Source organism: Myxocyprinus asiaticus, chromosome 50, assembly GCF_019703515.2.
Source record: "Myxocyprinus asiaticus isolate MX2 ecotype Aquarium Trade chromosome 50, UBuf_Myxa_2, whole genome shotgun sequence".
NCBI classification, from domain to species: Eukaryota; Metazoa; Chordata; class Actinopteri; order Cypriniformes; family Catostomidae; genus Myxocyprinus; species Myxocyprinus asiaticus.
Window position 1 is genome coordinate 16,630,420 of NC_059393.1, and position 25,272 is coordinate 16,655,691.

General features: G+C 38.5%; 1 protein-coding gene and 1 pseudogene across 1 annotated transcript; both read right to left on the bottom strand.

Moving 5' to 3' along the window:
- Positions 1–1,667: 1,667 nt before the first annotated feature.
- LOC127438898 (tudor domain-containing protein 5-like) lies at positions 1,668–25,202 on the bottom strand. The gene is made up of 16 exons (XM_051694804.1): positions 24,974–25,202; positions 21,776–22,207; positions 20,361–20,524; positions 20,127–20,210; positions 19,987–20,043; positions 19,327–19,495; positions 19,041–19,219; positions 18,386–18,600; positions 13,469–13,678; positions 13,217–13,283; positions 12,833–13,030; positions 12,571–12,732; positions 11,150–11,263; positions 7,642–7,782; positions 2,608–2,755; positions 1,668–1,852 (listed from the first exon to the last, which is right to left on the bottom strand). Exons 1-16 carry the CDS (start codon positions 25,200–25,202, stop codon positions 1,668–1,670), a joined length of 2,754 nt encoding a protein of 917 aa, XP_051550764.1.
- LOC127438996 (clathrin light chain B-like) lies at positions 17,372–17,985 on the bottom strand (annotated as a pseudogene).
- Positions 25,203–25,272: the final 70 nt, after the last annotated feature.

The following is a 25,272-nucleotide window of genomic DNA, read 5'->3' on the forward strand; positions in this document are numbered from 1 at the left end:
AGAGGTGTACCATTACATTTCTAAGGGATCAGACTTAGACTTTTTGCTTGAAAAATAAAGTCGAAAAAAAGAAATGAAAACATGTACGTACTTACATTGAAGGAGCAACCCGAGCCATATCTAGAAACCAAAATATCAGAGACTTAGTGGTGGGCCTTTCTAATTTGTACTTTTGAATTAGCAACCCCACTGCAATGTCCCGGCGACCACCTACAATACTCAAGCATCATGTCAGCATGTTGTGCATGTGCAAAGCACCTCTCTGAAAATGTAAAGATCTGTTCTGTGTCCAAGGCTAATATGCTTTTTTGCAACATTTGGCCTTCTGTTCTCCATTTAAATTAGGAATTATTCTTTAGCTGGTCTTTTTAAAACACCAGTGACCAGACATCTTCAGGGCATCATAACAGAAAGCTCATTAGGATGCCATTAGCACAGTAATAGACCTTTTTCACAGACTGTGATGACGCATTTCCGCCTTATTTATCAGCGTAAATCTCGCAAATGTTTTTTTATATTATACATTTTTTTAAATATTGAGTGTAAATTTATAACATTATGCTTTGTGTTATATTACCCTGGAATTAGTTTTAAAAAACAAATTACAACAGCTGCGAGGGGGTTTCTATTACAGCTGCTGAGAGTGACAGTAAATTTGCCATCTTCTCCCATTTTACGGTCTTAATCCACCGCTCTCTATTTTTTAACTCTTCTGGAAAGTCAATCACACATAAGAGTGGATTTTTTCTTTTGGTCTTGGAGCAAATGGGTAAGTGAAAATAATATTTGCTGTGACCCATTCACCACTGTCACAGTTTACCCTGCAAACATTTACTTCCGCGTTCCAAAACCCAGAGTGTGAAAAAGGTCTATTGGCCAAACAAGGAAGATTCAGGACCAGCAGAGCACTGCCAACCTGTACCCTTTGCTTGGTTTGTGTTTGCAACCACTGAGGCAGGTTGTGCATGCACTTGGTTACATGACATCCTGTTTGAGTAATTTAATATTTCTCCATGTTCAATGGAGCAAGAATCCTCCCACGGAGACTATTGGGTCAAAGTAAATATTCGAAAAGTGAAAACCAGGTGTGGGTGGAATAGTTTGTAGTTACACAGATTATTAAAACAAATCAGAATAAACCACTCAACTGTTTGCTTGGATGAACTAATTGCGTTTTGTACACACTTGGGTTTTAAGTTTTATTAAATTAAATACAACAGACTTGCAAAATAAACAGACAATTTCAGTGTATCTTCCTTGTTTTATCAGTTTTTCTTTATAAAACGGTTTGTTGGCAAAGAAAAATCAGTTACCAAACAGTAAACAAGCAACTTCATAAAACAAATAAAACATAATACAAATAAAACACAAACATCTGGCCAGTTTGATGAGTGGGTGATCTGGTCCATAGTATAAAACACACAATACATCAGCACTGTACCTACTGTATCTGCAAAAAAAAAAAAAATCAAAGAACAACTCGCAACAGGGGTGACATTATGATAAAAGACAAATTTACCTGCCCTCCACTGTCTTTAGAATAATGCTTAATATATTTCTTGGAATCACAAATATTAAGATGCCGTTGCCAAAGAAAGAGCAAAAATATATTGAACATGAAGTGCTCAAAGGTTTGAAACACAAATGCACACACCACATTTGGCTGATCAGACTGTTTGGTTGGAACACCAGTTGAGGATGTTGGCCCCAGCAGACAGGCGAGCAGCTGGTCTCAGTGCTAACGGAGACGTGTGGCGTTGGAATGGAGAATTTGAACACAGACTGTCTGAAGTGTTGAACAAACGCAACATGAAATTAGAGAGTGGAGGCAGGACCGGATAAACAGGCACACCTGGAAAAATGATGAAAACTGGGTTACAAGTCAATCCGATTATTTCTGCAAATAAAAATTGCAATATCTACTAAGTTACATAAAAATGAAGGGTGACATTTCTGTGGCACTAGCTTCACCAAATGGAATTGTAAAAAATAATGACAGCTTTCAAAAATGTTTCCCTTCATTGTCATTGTGTGCTTTCACGTGAAAACACACATTCTCATAACTGCGATACAAAACCCCATTCTCATAACTACAATCCTTAAAAGAATACCCTCGTTCTCATTACGGCGATCCAAAAATGGTCTGGTTACAACCTTGTTTCCCTGAAAGGAGGGAACGAAATGCTGTGTCAGTTTCACACACTATGGGAAACTCCCCTCAAGAGTGACGATCTCTGAAGCCCTTTAAAATCAGGCAAATCAGGGTTTCCCATAGCATCAGCAACTGACACAGCCTTGATATGACTGACTTGAGGGTTCCCTTTCATTCTGCAATGCAAAACCCCTCGTTCTCATTACTGTGACGTGAAAAACCCAACTTCTCATTACTGCGACGTGAAAAACCCAACTCTCATTACTGCGACGTGAAAAACCCAACTCTCATTACTGCAATGTGAAAAACCCAATTCTCATTACTGTGAGGTGAAATAAAACCTCACTCTCATTACTGCGTGAGAGTAATGTGGGAATAAAAACCAACCCAACAGGTTAAACTTATTGATGATGGGTTAATTCCATTAGCTTCATCTGTGATGTGCTGCACTCTACCTGCATGGCTGCAGTTGATCTGCATCAGGCTGGGAGTGTGGGGACTGCTGCATCTTGATGTGACTGGCTTCAACTCACCTTTAGATCCACCTCTCTGAGGTTCATTTAACACTGCTTGAACAGTTGGAGCAGAGGACTCTAGCTTAGACTATGTAATAAAAAAATTATAAAATAAATAATACATTAAAAAATATTTTACGAATGCAATCATGCCAACAATTTAGTTTTACAAGCATCGGTTACAGACGTACTGTACCTCAAGTTAAATCATCATTTACTCTTTTTACCCTTGTTGTTCCAAACCGATTGACTTTCTTCTAACAAAAGGAGATGTTAGGCAAAATCGTTAGCCTCAGCCACCATTTACGTTCATTACATTTTTTACCATAGAATAAAAGCGAATGGTGACTGAGCATTCTCCAGGGCTTGACATTTAGCACTGTCACGTGCTTGTCCTTCGGAGAAGTAAATTGGTCATTCACAGTTACTTATCCATAGAGAAAAAAGGACGAAAGAAAGAAAAGCCCCCATTGCCATCATTTAAAGCAAATGGGGATCACATTATCACAGTGCAGAAAGACGGTTTATCCTAGTGAATATAGGCCCACTATGTCCCAAGCTCCATAACATGTAAACGGGCAGTGAAGCTAGCTAGCTGCCACAGTTTATATATGATTGCTAATGTTATTTAACCACTTCGTTTTGTTGTCCTTGGCAGATAACTTTAACAACTTCTTTAACAGATAGTTGGCAGTTCACTCAAAAAGAAAAATTTCTGTAATCATTACTTAGTCTCACACTCAAGTTAGAGCTGCACGATTAATCGTTAAAAGATCGTGATCTCGGGCCTGGGTAGCTCAGTGGTAAAAGACGCTGGCTACCACCCCTGGAGTTCCCAGGGCGTGCTGAGTGACTCCAGCCAGGTCTCCTAAGCAACCAAATTGGCCCGGTTGCTAGGGAGGGTAGAGTCACATGGGGTAACCTCCTCGTGGTCGCTATAATGTGGTTCGTTCTCGGTGGGGCGCTGGCGAGTTGGGCGCGGATGCTGCGATGGATGGCGTGAAGCCTCCACACGCGCTATGTCTCTGTGGCAACACGCTCAACAAGCCACGTGATAAGATGCGCGGGTTGATGGTCTCGGACGCGGAGGCAACTGGGATTCATCCTCCGCCACCCAGATTGAGGCGAATCACTACGCGACCACGAGGACTTAAAGCGCACTGGGAATTGGGCATTCCAAATTGGGTGAAGAAAAAAAAAAGATCGCAATCTCGATTCAGCCATGTTAACGTTCCAGTGGCATGCCTTTGTAAGGCGGTCAAATTTCATTTTGAAATGTGATTCGAATCACGTTTTTAAAGGGTGAAGTTCTTTTTAACTTGATAAGGCATCTGAAAACAGTGCATTTGCACGAGATCATGAATAAACTAGGAAATGCAACGGCCAAAGACACTAGTCTTGCGCAGTGGTTCCCAAACTGCAGGGTGTCGCAATGACTGGCTAAGGGTGCCACGAAATCACTGCTCAGTTCTATATTTTAACAGCTACCTATGCTAAAAAGTACCAGCGTTATCAAAATCTGACTCAATTTGGTAGCCATGCGCTGTTTGACTTCAGCTGGCTACTTTAAAACGCTCAAATGGACATGTCTGCCCATGTGTTTGTGTCCTGTGAGTGCAGCTGCATGCATGATCAGGCAAATGCTATTTTTTTTTGGGGGCCAAAATGCCCCTCTTGACGCGATATTTATGAAAAACAGCTGTTAATATAAGCAGACGGGACACAAATCATATTTCAAAATATTGGATCTGTGCGACATGTAAAAGCAGCCTAATATACCTGCTGCTCTCTGTTATAGGCATTCAGACATTCTGACTGCCATCAACGAAGTATTATTTATATCTAATAATCACACATTTAAGATGGTCAATAATTTAAGTAGTTTTATTTTGCATTTGATTACTTTTTTAATGTTTTTATAATATTTTTATACAAATATATAATTTGTCAAATGTTTAATTGGTACTGTTCCTGACAACTTAATGCAATGTTTACTCTGTTCTCTATTTAATTACGGAGTCTTGAATAATTACTTTAAAAGTTTGAAGCAACGTTCACAAAAGAAGCACTAAAGGCTCCATTGTTTTAATTTAATTAGTGTTTTTTAAAGCATATTTGCTTATGTATTTACCAGTGAAACACCAAGTAAACAGAACTGTTTATGAAGCTTTTTTCCCCTCTAGTTCTGTTTTTTACTTCACTTCAGCAAGTTAGAAATGAACGGACTAAATACTTTATGCACTTTTTTTTTTTTTTTTGCAATTATAACAAAGTGCTGTTTGGTTTATGATGTATTTATTGCACCCTCTTGTGGATTTAGGACTTTTTGATACATATTTTTGATTTACAACTTACACTTCATACTTTGTTTATTGCATTTTTCAAATAATGAAGCAAAGAACATTTTGTCAGAACATTTATTAAATTACATGTTACTTTGTTTAGTAGCCTAATGCTCAGGTTCTGTAAATCACTAAAATAAAATAAAAATTCTTCAAAATCGTAAACGAATCGTGAGCTTTATTCTAAGCAAAAAAAAAAAAGTGATTCTCAATTCATCCAAAATTGTGCAGCTCTAACTCATGTATGTATGAATTTCTCACTTCTGTGGAACAAAAAAAGCTATGTTAAAGGTGCTATATGTAATATGTTTTATTGTACTAAATCATAAAATGACCATAATATGTCATTAGAGAATTAGAAAACATGCTAAGTTGATATACTGGCTTCTCCGATAACAATGCTACATTCAGTATATTCTACTTTGAAGTTTCCATTCCGGGCAGGAATTTCTGTTTATGTTTTGGCCTGTGTGATCCCGCCAACTGCTCACTCGCCAATAGTATTTCGACACCGCTGGGTTGCCAGATTTGAACAAGTTTGCAGGCAAACAACACTGCGTGCTGCAGCCATGGAAGCCATCAAACGAACTGGATCAGAGATAACAGATTCCACCCGACCTAAAAAGCCTCGCCATCCATCTAAAAACCACAATGACGAGGTGTAGTAAAACAAGGATAAATACTGGAGATGCGTTAGGAAGATAGAGACAGCTTAATGCCCAGAACTCCTTTAAAACGGATGCTGAGTTGGCTAATTTGCATGTCAACATTCTGGCAACCCGCATGAGCTTCAGGTCTGGGGCGGGGCAGACAACTCTCCAATATTTAGAATTTGGACTGCAGTACCCATTTCAAACGCTTGTTGTCAATCTTACACACAGCACCTTTAAGCAGATTGTTTGACTCAGTCAACATTCACCATCACTGCATCTTTTTTTTTTTTTTTTCATTCAATGACAGTGAATGATGACTGAAACTAACATTCTCCCTAACAGCTCCTTTTGAGTTCCACTGGGAAAAAAAAAAAAAGAAAAAAGAAAAAGAGGCATAAATGTGAGTGAAGTGATGACAGAATTTCCATTTTTGGGTGAACTATCACTTTAAGTCAATACTCATGAGTTATATTAAAAATGGTTGTTTTATGTTGATAAAATGCACTGAAAATATTCACAGATGAAATCATGAGAGAGAGTACCTTGCTGTATAATTAGTTGATTTATACTGAAAACAGAAAATATACTATATATTAAAGATAGATAGTATATTTTTCATATTATGTATATTATTAATATTATAATATTTAGATATTTATATTATTACTATTTATGTATATTACTACATACTAAATAAAACTGACCGTATACGTCAGATAGAGGTCTAGAGAAATGGAGATGAGTGATGTAACAGGTGTTTAAGCATTTCTCTTCACCCTGCAGCTGAGTAGTTCTGCTAGCAATACACAAATCATTTTCTTGTCAAAGGTGCTATATTATAAGGAGGGAGCACCACGATGTGAAAGGCAGCAAAACTAGACCACTCCAAACTTGAACGCTTGCAACTTTGACAGTTTTTAAAATTATAAACAAGAGCGATAGTTATCACATCGATCATTTACAGAGATGCTGTATAACACCATTTGCATGTTGGATTAACAGGTTTATGAAGACTTATACATCTGTAATATCTTAAGTTCAGTAAATATACAACACACTTCCTCACTATGCGCGCTCACACTAAATTCAAGTGTTAAATGAGCTACTGAATGCAAGCTGCACGAGAGTGAAAGACAGAGGGACGTGGAGGAGCTTTTTTACTTGCGCAGATTCTGAAAACAGTCAGTCAGTCTCTCAAGAAGAGAATTACAGTTTGAAACAAATTATTGTTCATCTGTATGGATTGGTTTACCAATTGTCAGCTACATGTTAAAGTATATAAAAGTGTGGGTGAATTCCCTGCATTACAAAGGTGGAACATGCGGGAATATTTTAAATTGTGCGCAATACCCGCAATCCACCGCTCAATTTCAGGCCTTGATAAGAATATGAACTTTGTAAAAAGTATACAATCCGGTCTCGGAGGTCTACAGACAATTCCTTGGACTTCATGGCTTGGTTTGTGCTCTGAAAGTCACTGTTAACTGTGGGACCTTATATAGACAGTTGTGTGCCTTTCTAAATCATGTCCAATCAACTGAATTTACCACAGGTGGACTCCAATCAAGTTGTAGAAACATCTCAAGGATGATCAGTGGAAACAGGATGCACCTGAGCTCAATTTTGAGTGTCATGGCAAAGGCTGTGAATACTTATGTACATGTGATTTTTTTCGTTTTTTATTTTTAATAAATTTGCAAAGATTTCAAACAAACTTCTTTCACATTGTCATTATGGGGTATTGTTTGTAGAATTTTGAGGAAAATAATGAATTTAATCCATTTTGGAATAAGGCTGTAACATAACAAAATGTGGAAAGAGTGAAGCGCTGTGAATACTTTCCGGATGCACTGTATCTACTGTTTTGTGATTTACATTTCGCATTCAGTGGACAGAAAAATTATTTGACACTCAAAACTTGTCATATTGTGCCTAGTTAGGATGAAATATCAGTTATAATGAAGGCCAGACATTCTTACTTTTAATCCATCTTCTGTCTGGATGTCAGGTTTAAGATTCATCTTATATGTTTTGTTCTCTGCTGTCCATCCCTGGTCCCATTCACTGCAAAATGATGGGTCTTTACCCTGCAGAACCTCAAACGGATTTACTTGCTCCCTCTGAAAGGAAGTATGAGGTTTAAAGTGAGCTCCCTCCACCCCCAGCCCTTCCCCCCAAAAAAACATATATATATATATATATATATATATATATATATATATATATATATATATACACACACACATACACACACACACAAGCGCGCACGCACGCACACACCGATCAGCCACAACATTAAAACCACCTGCCTAATATTGTGTAGGTCCCCCTCGTGCCACCAAAACCAATGATGATATTCTTCTCAACAGAAAATTACAGACAGTTATCTGAGTTACCGTAGACTTTGTCAGTTCGAAGCAGTCTGGCCATTCTCCGTTGACCTCTCTCATCAATAAGGCATTTCCGTCCACAGAACTGCTGATGTTTTTTGTTTTTGGCACCATTCTGAGTAAATTCTAGAGACAGTTGTGTGTGAAAATCTCAGGAGATCAGCAGTTACAGAAATACTCAAACCAGCCCATCTGGCACCAACAATCATCCATGCGATTATCTAATCAGCCAATCGTGTGGCAGCAGTGCATAAAATCTGCAGATACGGGTCAGGAGCTTCAATTAATGTTCACATCAACCATCAGAATGGGGAAAAAATGTGATCTCAGTGATTTGGACCGTGGCATGATTGTTGGTGCCAGATGGGCTGGTTTGAGTATTTCTGTAACTGCTGATTTCCTGGGATTTTCATGCGCAACAGTCTCGAGTGTAAAGAGAGGGGTGCGAAAAACAAAAAGATCCAGCGGGCAGCAGTTCTGTGGGTGAAAACGCCTTGTAGATGAGAGAGGTCAATGGAGAATGGCCAGACTGGTTCGAGCTGACAGAAAGGCTACGGTAACTCAGATAACCACTCTGTACAATTGTAGTGAGCAGAATAGCATCTCAGAATGCACAACACGTCGAACCTTGAGGCGGATGGGCTACAACAGCAGAAGACCACATTGGGTTCCACTTCAGTCAGCCAAGAACAGAAGTCCACTAAGGGTGCAGTGGGCCTACCATTTGTGTACCTCAGCAGAAATCCAGGTTTGTCAGACCAGTCGATGTTTTTCCAATCGTCTACTGTTCAGTTTTGGTGAGCCTGTGCACACTGCAGCCTCAGTTTCCTGTTCTTAGCTAATAGTATTGGTACCCGGCAGGGTCTTCTGCCGCTGTAGCCCATCTGCTTCAATGTTCAACATGTTATATGTTCAGAAATACTTTTCTGCATAGAATTGCTGTAACGTGTGTTTATTTGGGTTATTGTCACCTTGGACCAGTCTGGCCATTCTCCGTTGACTTCTCTCATCAACAAGGCATTTCACCACAGAACTGCCGCTCACTGGATGTTTTTGTTTTTCGCACCATTCTTTTTACACACTAGATTGTTGTGTGTGAAAATCCCAGGATATCTACAGTTATAGAAATACTCAAACCAGCCCATCTGGCACCAACAATCATGCCACGGTCTAAATCACTGAGATCACATTTTTTCCCCATTCTGATGGTTGATGTAAACATTAACTGAAGCTCCTGTCCCGTATCTGTATGATTCTATGCATTGCACTGCTGACACACGATTGGCTGATTAGATATTCGCATGAATAAGTAAATGTACAGGTGTACCTAATAAAGTGGCCGGTGAGTATATAGTGTATGTACAGTTGAAGTCAGAAGTTTACATACACTTAGGTTGAAGTAATTAAAACAAATTTTTTAACCACTCCACAAATTTAATATTAGAAAACTATAGTTTTGGCAAGTCATTTAGGACATCTACTTTGTGCATGATACGAGTAACTTTTCCAACAATTGTTTACAGACAGATTGTTTCACTTTTAATTGACTACATCACAATTCCAGTGGGTCAGAAGTTTAAATACACTATGTTAACTGTGCCTTTAAGCTTGCAAAATTCCAGAAAATGATGTCAAGCCTTTAGACAATTAGCTTCTGAGAGGAGGTGTGCTGAATTGGTGGTGTACCTGTGGATGTATTTTAAGGCCTACCTTCAAACTCAGTGCCTCTTTGCTTGACATCATGGGAAAATCAAAAGAAATTAGCAAAGACCTCAGAAAAAAAATTAATTGTGGACCTCCACAAGTCTGGTTCATCCTTGGGAGCAATTTCCAAATGGCTGAAGGTACCACATTCATCTGTACAAACAATAGTACGCAAGTATAAACTCTATGGGGCCACGTAGCCATAATACCACTCAGGAAGGAGATGCATTCTGTCTCCTAGAGATGAATGTAGTTTGGTGTGAAAAGTGTAAATTAATCCCAGAACAACAGCAAAGGATCTTGAGAAGATGCTGGAGGAAACAGGTAGACAAGTATCTATATCCACAGTAATATAAGTCCTATATCAACATAACCTGAAAGGCTGCTCAGCAAGGAAGAAGCCACTGCTCAAAAACCGCCATAGAAAAGCCAGACTACAGTTTGCAAGTGCACATGGGGACAAAGATCTTACTTTTTGGAGAAATGTCCTCTGGTCTAATGAAACAAAAATTGAACTGTTTGGCCATAATGACTATCATTATGTTTGGAGGAAAAAGGGTGAGACTTGCAAGTTGAAGAACACCATCCCAACCATGAAGCATGGGGGTGGCAGCATCATGTTGTGGGGATGCTTTGCTCCAGGAGGGTCTGGTGCACTTCACAAAATAGATGGCATCATGAGGAAGGAAAATTATGTGGATATATTGAAGCAACATCTCAAGACCTCAGCCAGAAAGTTAAAGCTCGGTCGCAAATGGGTCTTCCAAATGGACAATGACCCCAAGCATACCTCCAAAGTTATGGCAAAATGGCTTAAGGACAACAAAGTCAAGGTATTGGAGTTGCCATCACAAAGTCATGACCTCAATCCATTAGAAAATTTGTGGGCAGAACTGAAAAAGCGTGTGCGAGCAAGGAGGCCTACAAACCTGACTCAGTTACACCAGTTCTGTCTGGAGGAATGGGCCAAAATTCCAGCAACAAATGGTGAGAAGCTTGTGGAAGGCTACCCAAAACTTTTGAACCAAATTAAACAATTTAAAGGCAATGCTACCAAATACTAACAAAGTGCATGTAAACTTCTGACCCACTGGGAATGTGATGAAAGAAATAAAAGCTGAAATTAATAATTCTCTCTACTATTATCCTGACATTTCACATTCTTAAAAATAAAGCAGTGATCCTAACTGACCAAAGACAGGTAATGTTTTCTACAATTAAATGTCAGGAATTGTGAAAAACTGAGTTTAAATGTATTTGGCTGAGGTGTATGTAAACTTCTGACTTCAACTGTGTGTATATATATATATATATGTATGTGTGTGTGTGTGTATGTATGTATGTATGTATGTATATTTACACAGCTGTGAGACCCACTATATACATAACTCACTTTATCTGCATTGTTGACCTCAGGAACACTAATAAACTCCAGCTCTGGAAGATCCAGGACTGGGTCCACATCTTTGGAGGGGCAGTTATTTTCTCCATTCTCAGAGCCAAAAAACTAAAAAGAAACAAAAATTTTGGGGGGGAATTTGGTGAGTAAATAAAACAATGAGTTGTTCAGATCAAACTAAACAATATGCAAGAGTGTTGAAATGCATTTTTAAAAGTGAAAGTTCTATTTAACTTGAAGCTAAAGTAATTTCTGCGACACTAGCGCCACCAAACGGAATTACAAAAATAAACTTTGTTTTCAAAACAGCTTTCTGAACACGTCACCCCTCTGCCGTTGGTCAAACAAAGAGATAGTCCCGGCCCCAACTCACATCACTGGTCGAGTCAACGTCATTGTGTTTGTATAGATGGGTCGCTCAAAACAAACACCACAGAAACAGTGCTTATAGTTACAAAATTAACCTATGAATGGCTTAAGTTGTCTCTACATATTAAGGTTTGATAGGAAAAAGTATATTAACACAGAAAAAGTTACATCAGCTTTAAGCTAGATGCAGCGCAGCGACAGAATTCAGGTTTCTTGAGATGCGTTTTTAAAAGTTGAAGTTCTTTTTAATAGGGTTGTCGATTTAACGCGTTCAGTGCGAATTAACTAAAAATATAATGAATTCAGTGCAAATGAATTATATAAAAAATGCGTTAAGAAAAATTTACATAATTACTTATGTCCCCCGACCATAATACAGAATCTTCCAACCATTGGAATAATTTAAGCTTTATGGATCACTTGCTTTCAGCAAGGAGCAGTTAGCAAAACTCCAGCAATACAGGCAACACGCAGCAGTACACATAACAACCCACACTCGGTCTTGCTTGACACTAGCAACAGCACAAGATGAGGACATACGCGTTCTTGTGTTCAAACACAACTGGTCAGAGTGCAATTTGCAGGGATCTTGAGACGTGGTTTTTCAATAATACAGAAATAAACAATATATTGTATTAATAAGCCACTTTTTGTATTGTCTTATGAATGCTTTAGTCATCTGCCACAATAATGTAATGCATTTTAATTGTCTGAATTATCATATGTATAATATATTTATAAATTACACAATGTCGTAAAAATGCAGTGCTTCTGTGCGAGACGCTGAAAAAAAACAGCGAGATAAAGCACAACGGTCAAAGACATTTTATTCAGAATGAGAGAAAAGAAATGCTAAAAGATCATGCATTTTTCCATGTGTTTTTCTTTTTCTAATAAATCTGGCAACAATAGTAATAATCAATCAGATCATGGTGGTGTTTGGGGAGGCACATAAGTTTTTATAGTTTCAAAAGGGGGACGTGACCAATAAAATCGATTACCACTGCTGTAAAGCATTTTGACACAGGATGTTTGATTGAAGGTACTGCTTGAGGGGAGCTCAGAGAAGGACTTCCACTAGATTGAACCTCAGAGTTCTGTCCACTTTTGGTATCTGGAGAAGGTGTGGAAGGTGCAACAGACTCATTTAGGTCCTCAAGCTGATCATCTCCAAGGTAAAAGCTCAATGGACTGAACTTTCCTGATCCCTGAAATTCAAACCAGAAGGAACTAGCAACCACAGGAGATCAGATAAGCACTGACAGATATTCATGGTGAGTGAATCTTAATAAAGATTTGTGTCCAGACCAATCCATAAGCAGAAGAGCATGGAAGGGCGTGACCCTCTTTCTGTAGGGCGAGGTGAATGTAAACATCCTCCTCTGTGTTCGTGTCGCACAAGAAAAGCAACAGGAAGTTCTCTTGGTAGCTGTGTACAGCGGCCACCAGAGTGTGCTCACAGCACATCCTCTGGAAAAAGGTTATGGCACTCTGAGTCCAAATGCTCTGTAGCAAAAGAAAGCAATTTGACACCATCTCCTTTTGCGTTCTATGTACGAAAGAAAGTCATACAGGTTTGGAACAACACTAAGGTGAGTAATTGATAACAGAATTTTAATTTATAGGTGAATTATCCCTTGAAAAAACAGAAACATGTCATTATTATGCTTGATAAAGAAGAGCAGCTCTCACCGTGATGGGCCGAACTCCAGCTAACACTGATGGGACAGCCTGGGCCGGGAGGTCAGCGTAACAAGCTCTGGAAAATTATTATTTTTATTTTTTTTTCTGGTGAAACCTGGGTCTTATATATTGAAAGACTTAATGTTATTCCATCCCTTTTCAATTTGACAAAACAATCTATTCTCATTACAATATAATCACAATCTGAGTCCAAATCTCAGACATTAATTTACAGTGTGTACGCTTTAATGATGAACTCACTTGAGAAATCGGAGGCTGTTCCGTTCCACTTTGGTGATGTCTCCGAAGTCTACATAGTACACCTTGACTTCAGTAGGACTGAGTACCTCATGGATTACCACTCGGTAGAACCACATGTCTCTGGGGGCCACACAGCACACCTGACCCAGCCGCACATAAGCATCAGGCAGCCGGTATCTCTCCGTCAGATCTGGGCACGAGTAACAGCTTCTGGAAAAGAACAGAATCGGGTATGTTCAGATTGGGACACTACTGTACTTTTCATACTATTTTTGCAGTGCGTATTGTGTACACACTGTGCTCCACTTAACCTTCCTTTTCCAGTGTGACAAATGAAAGTGACATAAACCGTGATTTTTAACATCTCTTTTTTGACTCGTTATTTGAGCAGATAGACCTCAGAAAAAAAATTGTGGACCTCCACAAGTCTGGTTCATCCTTGGGAGCAATTTCCAAACGCCTCAAGGTACCATGTTCATCTGAACAAACAATAGTATGCAAGTATAAACACCATGGCATCAAGTGGAAAGAAAATCAAGACCTCAGCCAGGAAGTTAAAGCTTGGTCCTCCAAAGCATACCTCCAAAATTGTGGCAAAATGGCTTAAGGACAAAGTCAAGGTATTGGAGTGGCCATCACAAAGCCCTGACCTCAATCCCATAGAAAATAAGTGGGCAGAACTGAAAAAGCGTGTGCGACAAAGGAGGCCTACAAACCTGACTCAGTTACACTAGTTCTGTTTGGAGGAATGGGCCAAAATTCCAGCGACAAATTGCGAGAAGCTTGTGGAAGGCTACCCAAAAACGTTTGACCCATGTTAAACAATTTAAATGCAATGCTAACAAATACTAACAAAGTGTATGTAAACTTCCGACCCACTGGGAATGTGATGAGAGAAATAAAAACTGAAATAAACCATTCTCTCTACTTTTATTCTGACATTTCACATTCTTAAATTAAAGTAGTGATCCTAACTGACCTAAGACAGGGAATGTTTCCTACCATTAAATGTCAGGAATTGTGAGAAACTGAGTTTAAATGTATTTGGCTGAGGTGTATGTAAACTTCTGACTTCAACTGTACATAGTATGAAAATAAATTGCCATCTATCTTTAATGTATAATATGTATTAAAACATATATATTTATAAGCAAGGTTCTCTCTCAGGATTTCATCTGTTAACATTTTCAATGCATTTTGTCAACAATAAAAGGCCATTTTAATGTAACTGGTGAGTATTGACTTGTACTCTTAAAATGATAGTAATTCTGTCATCACTTGCAAACGTTTATGATTTTCTTCCATAGAACACAAAAGGAGATGTTAGGCAAAATGTTAGTTTCAGTCACCATTCACTTGCATTGTAAGGGGAAATAAAAATATGTAGTGACAGTGAATGTTGACTGGAACTAACAAACATCATTTGTATTTCACAGAAGAGAGTAATTCATACAGGCTTGAGGATGAGTAGAGATGACAGAAATAAAATTTTTGGGTAAACTGCCTGTTAGTGTATTTGTTAAAAGTATCTGCCAAGAACAACATAAATCTAAGTCAGTACATGTTGCTTCACATCTTACTGAGAAACAAGTGACTGAAGCGGATGACCATAATTAGGCTACATACTTTAAAAATAATTTTATCTGAATAAAACTATAAGTACTAATTGAAAAAGGTTAATCGCCTCAGGTGAGTCAGGTGCCGTCTTTCACCGGACCATGTTGACATGTTCATTTTGCTCATCAAAAATGAATGCTAAGCAGCCAAGAAAATGACTATTTTTGGCCAGGTATGACAAGGTTCCTGCAGAATTTTTAAAATCAAATGTAAGACTTTTAAGACCTTTTTCCAACACCTGAACTGATAAAATTAATACTGTATTCCCATACCAAAACAAACCCACTAAAATCACAATCTAAAAACATTCAACTACTCACATGTTTTCCACAAATATACCACATTAAAATTGGTTAATGCACCATTATATAAATCTAATTACAAATTAGAGGTCAACCAGTATTGGATTTTGCTCGTAAGATAATGTGTTGAAAGACAATTAATCTGCCATTAGTTTTTAAAATTGGTAGCCTATATTAAATGTTCTTAGTCTTTCCTTCCTGTGATGGAGAGGGCCAGACAGAGTACACAAGAGTTCAAATTAAATAAAAAAATTAAAAAAAGATTTGAATTATAGCACGGAACTTTTAACTATAAAGGCTGAAATGCATCGGGGACTCTCATTTTGAGATGTTTACGCTTCACTGCTTCCAGCTGCTCATTCCAACAAATAAGGGAAATAAAATGTGCACTCCTACAACAATCTACAACGTATTACAATATAACCGATTAAAAGTAAACACTGTCATATTTCATCAACACTAAATCATCATCATCAACAGGTGATCATTAGTAATCGCTTGTCATAAATTTCCAATATGGCCTAATGATTGCGAAATGCTTTGCAACAGCTGGAAACACACACAAGCCCCGCATGCTTGGAGAAAATACAACAGTGCTGTTTTCACTTTGAAAGACGCAGCACATGCATTTATTTCATTAAATCCTATTCTTTTGAAGTTTGATAATTACATTAGTTCATATCACGATTCCTGTCTCTCTGCCCCAAAATTTAAGACCTCTTTAAATGATAAATAAGAATTTTGTTGTATCATTTAAGATATTTAAGGCTTTTTATGACCTTAAATTTTGGAAAACAAAATTTAAGACATTTTAAGACTTAAGGATCCTTAAAGGATATATGCGCACACATTTAATTGGAGCAACAACAACAAAACTTTCTGGCCAACTGTCACATTACAAATCACTGAGAAATTCTACAGGAAACCATCATTGATTGTAGTATGCAACTAAACTGGTTATATTTAAAGGCAACACAAATTACTCAATGTAACAAGACCTCCAAGTTGGGTGAATATGAATTATACAAACAATCAGTAACATTTATAATCGTTTCAAGCTAGCAACAAGTAGCATTAAAAATTCAACATCTGGACCAAGTTCTATAAAAAGCAATATTGTTTTACCTCCAGCAAATGTAGAATAGTAACTGCATTGTTATTTATTGTGCTACCGTTCTACTGTTTTTAGATTTTGGCAGCTCGGATGATGAAGGCCTACGGATAGACAGTAAGTCACAGTGAGCAAAGGTTCAGGCACAGAATTCAATGCTGTAGACTGAGGCCACATTAAAGAACTCAACACTTGACAAAAGATGTGCTTCAAACTCAGAATTGTTCATTCTTGGATATATAGTAACAACAATAAAATATGAACTGCGAGCCAAGTACAGGAAGTAATGAAGGCTTGCCGTGCTGTGCTTTGCTATATTAGCAGGGTAATACACCCGTGAATAAAAGGAACTGCTGTGATCTTTTACTCCTGCTGGAAAATATCCCAGGTGCTGACTGCTATGGGAACAACAGACATAAAAAGAGCTGCATTTGTAACTAATAATCATCAAAACAATGACAATGTGCTAATTTGTAAATTATAATAAAACAAGAACCTTAACAAGCTCACAAATGTAACTTCCCTCATTGCAGTGAACATAAATGCATGAAAGCAGATAATACCAAATCTAGGCACTGATTATTACAATTTACGAAAAGAAACAAAGGGTATGGAATACTCTGAAGGGTGAGAGATGGTAACTGTCCGTATCTATACTGAAACAAACCAGTAGACATGTGGAGATATCTGTATAACATTAAAGACCCTGAATGGTTCCTGTTGGAGAAATGCTATCTGATGGTTTGTGGGTACTAAGTGTAAATCACAACAAACAATACTAAGTAAATTGTAACTATCACAAAGCTGGACTAAAATAAAGTGCAAGAAGGGAAAAGAAAGAAAGCCTGTGAAACATTATTTCAGAGAGTTATTTTAGCGAACCAGAGTCTGCTTTAGAGAAATGAGAACAGAGCACATTCGAGACACGTCTTTAGTCTGACGGCTGGTTTTTGGGTTGAAATCACACAGCCGGGCCACTTTCTCCCACTCTGTGCCGGGACTGCCATTATCACACTCCTTGAGGAACGCCTCCTCTGATGCTCTGTTGTTGGCTTTATTTTTCTCCATCTGATCATTCTGGTGTACGTGCCAGTCCTCAAGCTCTTTCCGAGCTTTCTCCCTCCACACAGACTCAGCCGCTTTAGAGGCCGAATCTAATTCCTCCAGCCGAGCCATTTGCACAAGCTCTCAGGTTCTTGTTTCTGCATGTCCACTTGAGCAATGGCTGAGTAGCTGTCCGTTCTGCCATTGATGTCCTGAAACAAATCTCTGTTTACGGCGGTGACTGGTGCTCCTCCAAGTTCACCTCCGATGGTCGCGTACGTGTCCGAGGGCAGAGGTCCGCCATCCTCCAGTGCACCGAACCCAGCGGCGTCGTTTTCTATCATTGCGATCTCATTCTCCTATTGGGACAGAAACGCGGCGGCCGGGTCCCCTTCTACATGAACTCCATTGTCAGACGCGTTGAAGCCAAAGTCATCAGCCATGTTTAACAAAGTAACACCAGGCTGCTCTAAAAACCCTCCGGCTGTTTTGTTCTGCGAGCGAGTTAGGACGGTTAAATGAAAATGAAACTTACGCGAGCTGTTAATGGGTAATTGTAGGAAGCTTTGGATGTTGTTAAAGCATATAGAGGAATTATTACTTTTGTACTGCAGCAGGTTAGCTATGAGTTGAATGACGCGCAGCTCCACCGACGCACGTAAATACTGGTTCAGCGTCAGGGGCTCGTGGACGCACGCACAAAAGCACCGCTGCTGAAAAAAATCCTAGCGGAAACACTGGAGAAGTGTAGCATAAAACTGTTTGAAATGTTAATTGTTGCATATTGCATACTGATTTACATAACTTCTTTTTTACCATTTTTTTTATAGCAAAGTGAGATACCTCATTTCAATCATCATGTTCTCCAGGGCTCTGGCCTCATTGTTTTGGCTAAAGCGAATATAGAAGTGACTGGGAGACGCTGCCTGCTCCACCAGCACTGGCACCAGCTCTCTCTCCTTCCTGCGAGTGGGAGGCTTCAGCTTCTGGCAGCGCACTGCGTCCAGAGGAATCACCGCACCATGGTTCACCATCAACTCCGGGAAAAGATCCACCATCTATGACAACCAGTCACACACATATTGTCAATTAAGAATCCTACAGTCTAACAAACTTACATTTAGGTTGCATCACAATTTGCATATTATACGTACTATATAGTATGCATGCATACATGCATTCTTGCATTACCGTGGTGGTAACAAGCTTCAGTACTCAAGGGGGCGATGGGGTTACCTTCAAAAGTCTGTTCTATTAAACTGGATCTGTTATTATTCAGGTAGATTGCTATAAAAATACTTAAGAGTTCACACTAATGTCCCCTATGGCGCCCCTTGTGGCAATGTTGAGAATGCAACGCCTACAAGCTAGTGTGGCCAGAAGCGGTCGAGTTGATATACTTTATAGCAAAATAAGGAATGATAAACATAAAATAAGCGTAATAGTAGATTTTGGATGATTGGGGAAAGGTAACAAATTAGCGCTAATGATTCTTAACCTGATGAATGGTCTTATTGGTGACTCTGAGCTCGGTATCAGTCTCTTGGGAGTCTGTGGATTGCTCAGTCTCATCTCGCTCCCAGGCAGACTCAGTACAGCTGAAGTAATAGGCTTTCCTGGAGGGATTCGGTGATTCGGCTGCTGGACTGGAAGTGGTGCCGTGACCCGTGGATAATTCTTGCAACAGAAATACATCACAATCTAAATCTCATTAAAAAGGATCATTTGGTCTGATCAATATGGTGAATGAAAAAGGTAAGTGGAACAGGTCATTAAGGCACTACCAGGTTCAGTGGGTGGTGTGTCATTCGGTTTGAACTCCATGACAATCCAGTGGTTTTTGCCCTCCTTCGTGCCAGGTTGGATGGAGAACGTGTCACTCAAAGCTCCAACCATCTCTGTCACACTCAGAAAGCCACATTGAGCCAACGGCAACTCCTCACCATACATTCTCTAACCATAATAAACGTGAGACAAGCTGTAAATGAGTGGTAAAAGAAAAACAGACCCCAAGGGAATTTTTTGCTTATAAAGTATGGGCAAATCTCACGAAGAACACGTCCAGGTCATATTTGAAGCATTGAAGCAAAAACATTTTAAAAAATTTGATGAAGACACTGAAAAACCATAAAAATGAGCCGTGGTCACCCTTTGTTTTTTTGTATGGATGAATGGAGTTTAGACATTCTACAACAGAACTCCTTTGAGAAAGACAGAAACTCCTACAGGGTTGCAATGACATAAAGGTATGTAAATGATAGCAGAATTTTCATTTTTGGGTGAACTATGCCTTTATGACTTTAAGTCAGAGAAAATGTGCTTAATTTTCATAAAAACAATTTCACAGTGCAGGCTTCTTTTTACAGATTTCTTATATTTTCTCATGATAATGACTCAGATATGTTCTTGACAGGCTTTGTGAGATTCCCCTGTAAATTCAATACCTTGTATTCTTTTGGGAGATTGTGAATGGAGATTCCATTGCTATTTTCAGCTACAACCTGAAATAAGATCCATATCTCAAACATAATCCAAAGAGAGAAGATGCATGAGATAAGCGAGGTTCTCAGCTGTTCTGACTGACCTTCCGTAGCTTATCTTTCAGCTCGCGATTGACAGTGCCAGCAGTGCCCTTCTCAAAAATCTTCTGTCTGAGCTCCTCCTCAAGCTTAATGAAGATTTACCCAGAAAATATTGCTTTATTTAAAGTGCATTTCAACTTATTTTATAAAAGAGACCATATATGGGTATCTAACTATATATCATTGGTAGAAAAAGCAAGAATATTCTAAGTTATAGATATCCAAGATATCCAAACCTTTAAAACTTTTTCTTCAAAAGACTGATCTCCCTTTGTGGCATCTGGTGATGGAACGGCAGAGAAGATCTGTGAATCTTGATGGTTTTTCTCATGCTCTGGTGGTGTCGATGCTTTAGGACTGAATGTCACTGGCTTCTCCTTTGCCCCAAAAGGAGATGCCACTGCAAAACAAAATGAACATATCCTAATTCATCTCCATGAAACATATGACAGAAACAACAACTTTGCAACTGCAACGACATTGCAAATAGTGGTGGGTAGTCTGACCAAAATCTTATATCACCATACGAGTTATTTTATATCACAGTAAGGGTATATATCATAGTACAGCTATGTTTTCCTGGAAATACAATGAAAACATTGTTTAAATAGTACAAAAGCATGTGGTATACCGTATATGTGGATACTTTACATGTGAACAAATTCAGGAACTTTTAATGATATCCTTTTTTTATTTGGAACTTTATGGGACGTAAACCAAACAATTATAGTTAACAAATAAACGAAAAGTTTGGCATCAGCGCAAAATCATTATGTAACAATTGTGTAAACAACAAATTAGGCCAAATCCACACTAATGCGTTTTCGTTTAAAAACTCTGTTTACAGTTTCCTTACGTCAGTGTTTTTGAAATGCTCCGTTTTCGGTGGAGGAAAATGCCGTTCTAGTGTGGATGAGAGGCGTAAACCTAGCTAAATTAATGCATTTTCAGTTTCCTAAAGTCACTGTATTCCAAACTATGTGGTAATGTAAAAGCGTTTTCAAAACGCTCTTTTCTGTGACAGTGTTTGAGAGGCGTAAACATAGCAAAATTGATGTGTTTTCAAACGAACGTGCATTGGTGTGGACGTGGCCTTAGTCTACACGTAAAAACAAATAATATAAATGGATTGTTAATTTTGCTTCTAAATTCAGAGCCAAAGTAAAATAGCCACTGTTAAATAGATATTATGCAGATCAAGTCCACAATAATTATTGGGAAACATTTATTTCGCTACATTTACGCCTTTCATCCAAACTAGAACGAGTGTTTCAAAAATGTTCTCCATTATCTCATACTTTGGAAAACTTTAGGAAACAACAACATTAGTCGAATTCTACATTAATGCAAAAAGTTGCCATAAATCACAAGTTCTTCCTCGTCTTTATTTTTTTTGAACATGTATCACTCTGTACTTTTGTATTATCCCATGTTTCTTCGTTACTCTCGCAGTCCTGCACACTAATAGCCATGCAAATATATCTTAAACTTTATATAAAGAGTATAGCGAAATCTCTGACAGACACATTTCTACCATCTCACTGTTTACTGTTCTCCTACTGTCATAATGAAATCACAAAAAAACTATTTTATAACATATCAACCTCTCATTCTACATAAATTTCCTTATAGTAAATATATCAATACGTACACTGCTTGGAAGGACTTGACATCAGATTATATGTCTGTTTTTGTGGCGAGACAGGACTTCTCAGAAGCAACTGAGATCCAGTGCGACTTTGCTGTGTGACTATGAAGTCCGTGGCAGTCGCCAGCATTTCAGAAATGGAGTAGAAGCCATACTGTGTTATCTGGAGCGGCCTTCCAAACTGTGCCATATACCTGGACTCCAGCTCTGATAGTCTGACCGGGCCATGAGATAGTAATTGTTTTAGTTGGCTGCGTAGCTGCGCTGGCAGGGTGGGTTTAATCTGGCCACGGCGAGGGAGAATAACTGTCTGGTGGTGCGGGTAACGGATTTGGAAAGTCCCTGGTTTTCTCTTCCCTTTGTTGGGTTTGGGTTTGTGGTCACGTTGCTTGGACACCAGCTCTTCAATACCTTTGGTGCTTTCATCTCCAATGGCTGCAAAGAAAAAGATACAGGCTTATTCCAGAAGCGAAATTAGTAAGAACTAGAGCTGTCAAAATTGTTAGTAGCTGTTAATTTTTCTTAATCACTATTAACCGGTTTGACATTAGATCCTAACATTTTTATTCAACTCAGAGTGAGTTCTGAACACTGGTTGTAATAGGGCGGAACCTTTGTGATGTGTCCGCTGGAGTCATTACATTGACGCACACACAACAGCGATACCGTGGCTGGATTTTAAAACCTAGTGCACAGCATATACACAGCATTTTTGGGTATCGTAGGCACGTTTGAAAAAAGCAAACACTGCCCTAAATGCTGTCTAGGTAGGCAGCTGAGCAGCTCACTAGGTTTTGAAACAGAGCCTGTGTCAATGATCAAGTGATGGAGAAAAGAATTCTTTGTTGTACAAAACAAGCCCAGATGGGAAATCTATAAATGCAGCCTCTGTAAGGCGCAATTTAATTACCACAGAAGCATGTCAAGTCTTAACTATCACGAAAACGCAGAATGAGACGTTGTCTACAAGCACTTTTCATGTGGAGTTCAAAGCGCCGCTTGACGCTGGCATTGATGCCCTGACTCGAATCATGAAAGCGACTTCACGACTGCTGTAGACAAGCAGAAAGCCACAGGCAAATCGTTTTTAAGCATGAAAACACTCATATAAAAACCGATGGTTTATTTATAATTATCATCACACTTTGTTAAAACTCTGTGAATTCAAATGCACAATCCAGAAATAATGATAGCCACAGAATGAAGAAAGTTTGGCACTCATTAAAACATGTAATATTTAATTTCTAATCATTCTCGTTCTCACATTAGTTCTGAGGAAAAACAGTTGTTACAGACGTGACAGTTGTGAAAGCGGCCCTCCCCTATACATGATGAGGGAAAACCATCCAAAACTCTTTGAAACCAGCAAACTTTGACTTCTTAGACAGTGGTATGGAATCCATTAAAGGATTAGTTAACCCAAAAATTAAAGTTCTCTCATATTATACTCACCCTCATGCCATCCCAGACGTGTATGACTTTCTTTCTTCTTCAGAACACAAGCGAAGATTTTTAGAAGAATATTTCAGCTCTGTGGGTCCATTAAGTGAATAGGTGCCAAAAAAAAATTTACATTTCAAAAAGCACAACAAGCAAAAGTAACCTGTAAGTCTCCAGTGGATTAGTTAATGTCTTCTGAAGCGAAACGCTATGTGTGCTTAAGAAATAGATCAATATTTAAAACTGTTTTTACTAAAAAATTCAAGAAAGTCGAGGTCAAGCACGTTTGCAAGTTCACGCGAGAACACGAAAATAAATGGAAGAGCAGAGCTGTTTACAACAAAGGAGCATAGATAATCACACACAGATGTCTCATTCGGCTGGTATGGATCCATCAACTGCGGCGCCATCTTGGAATGGTGAACAAAGAAAGCGGTTCGAATAGGTTTGAATGCATGTGAGTGGAGGAAATGCCTCAGACTAAGCTCCTTGCTAAGACCATTTTATAAACTTTTGTGTGGAAACAGAATCGCGTTCCATAGAAACAGCTGCTAATAAGGGATCTATGTATGAATTTCTATGCAGAGGAGGCTTTCGCGCTTTGGTCATTAAAAAATGTTTCAAATATCAATCTATTTCTTACAAACACCTAGCGTTTCGCTTCAGAAGACATTAATTAGACCACTGGAATCATATGGATTATTTTTATGATAGCTATATGCACTTTTTGGAGCTTCAAAAATTTGGCAACCATTCACTTGCATTTTATAGACCTACAGAGCAGAAATATTGTTCTAAAAATCTTAATTTGTGTTCTGCTAAAGAAAGATGGTCATACACATCTGGAATGGCATGAGGGTGAGTAAAATATGAGAGAATTTTCATGTTAGGGTGAATTATAACTTTAAGGCTGCACGATTGATTAAGTTAAGATTGAAATCGCAATATGGTCTTGCATGATTACTAAACCTTGAAAGCTTAAAAACAGACTATATTCAGTGCTTCAGTCAACATTGTGTGAGCAATTGGCACCCTCTAGCGGTCCGGACAGCATTATCCACAATAGTACTTTGAAACTTTGTTCCTTTGGTAACTTCTTATTTTTTCATGATGTGGTTGACATTTGAGGGGAATTGCCCAACATATGCATATGAATTTGTGATGTTCTATTATATACAAACATGTGAAATGTGAGTTCTGATGTACTGCACTGCAAAAACAGAAGTGCAAAAATGTTTTACAAGTACAAAAAAATATATATACATATATATTTTTTTTTACATCAGTTATCATGCTTTGATATTTAGTTATTTTACAATATTTTTTTTTATCTTCTATTTATCTTTCATTGTGGCTCTCTTTAAAATTTGAACCTGTCGTGTTAAACAGATCCAATCCATGTTTAATGGAAATCATTTATTTTTAGAGCAATAAAAAGTTTTTGTACCTCTTTGCAAACTTTTAAAATGTAATTTCTGAGCAAACCAGTGATTTGATGATAAAATAATGTAAGTGGCAAAATATTCGTATCGGCCAAATATTTTCATATAGGTGCATCCTTAGTAAGAGATACTGACATTAGACAAGGAGAAATGACCCGTACAACCCACAATACAGCAAACTGTCAGCTACAAGCGATTATCATTTCTGTCAGTTTGAATACCCTTAAGAAAGTTTTGGAAATACATTTACTTTATATTTTTATGTGCAAAAACATAGTTACTTACCATTAACCCCGAAGGGTTAAAATACTGAGAATACCTTTCAAAATGATGTTGCCATCCATTTGGAATTCCAAGTGCACAACATCGGGCATTTCCTTCACCATGTCCAGAACATTGCGGAAACCCAGTAACCTTAGGGGCATGGGGTAACCCAGTATGGTCTGGTAATCTCTTTTGAGCTGTTCGGGGGTCAAGCCATGCTTGGCAGATATCAGCAGAGATCGGACATCCTTCCTCAGACCCATGTGGAGCTGATCCTGGGTCATTCTGCCTACAAAAAAAAGAAAAGATGAGGATACCCTGTATATACAGTGCTGGGAAAAAAATAAATAAAAA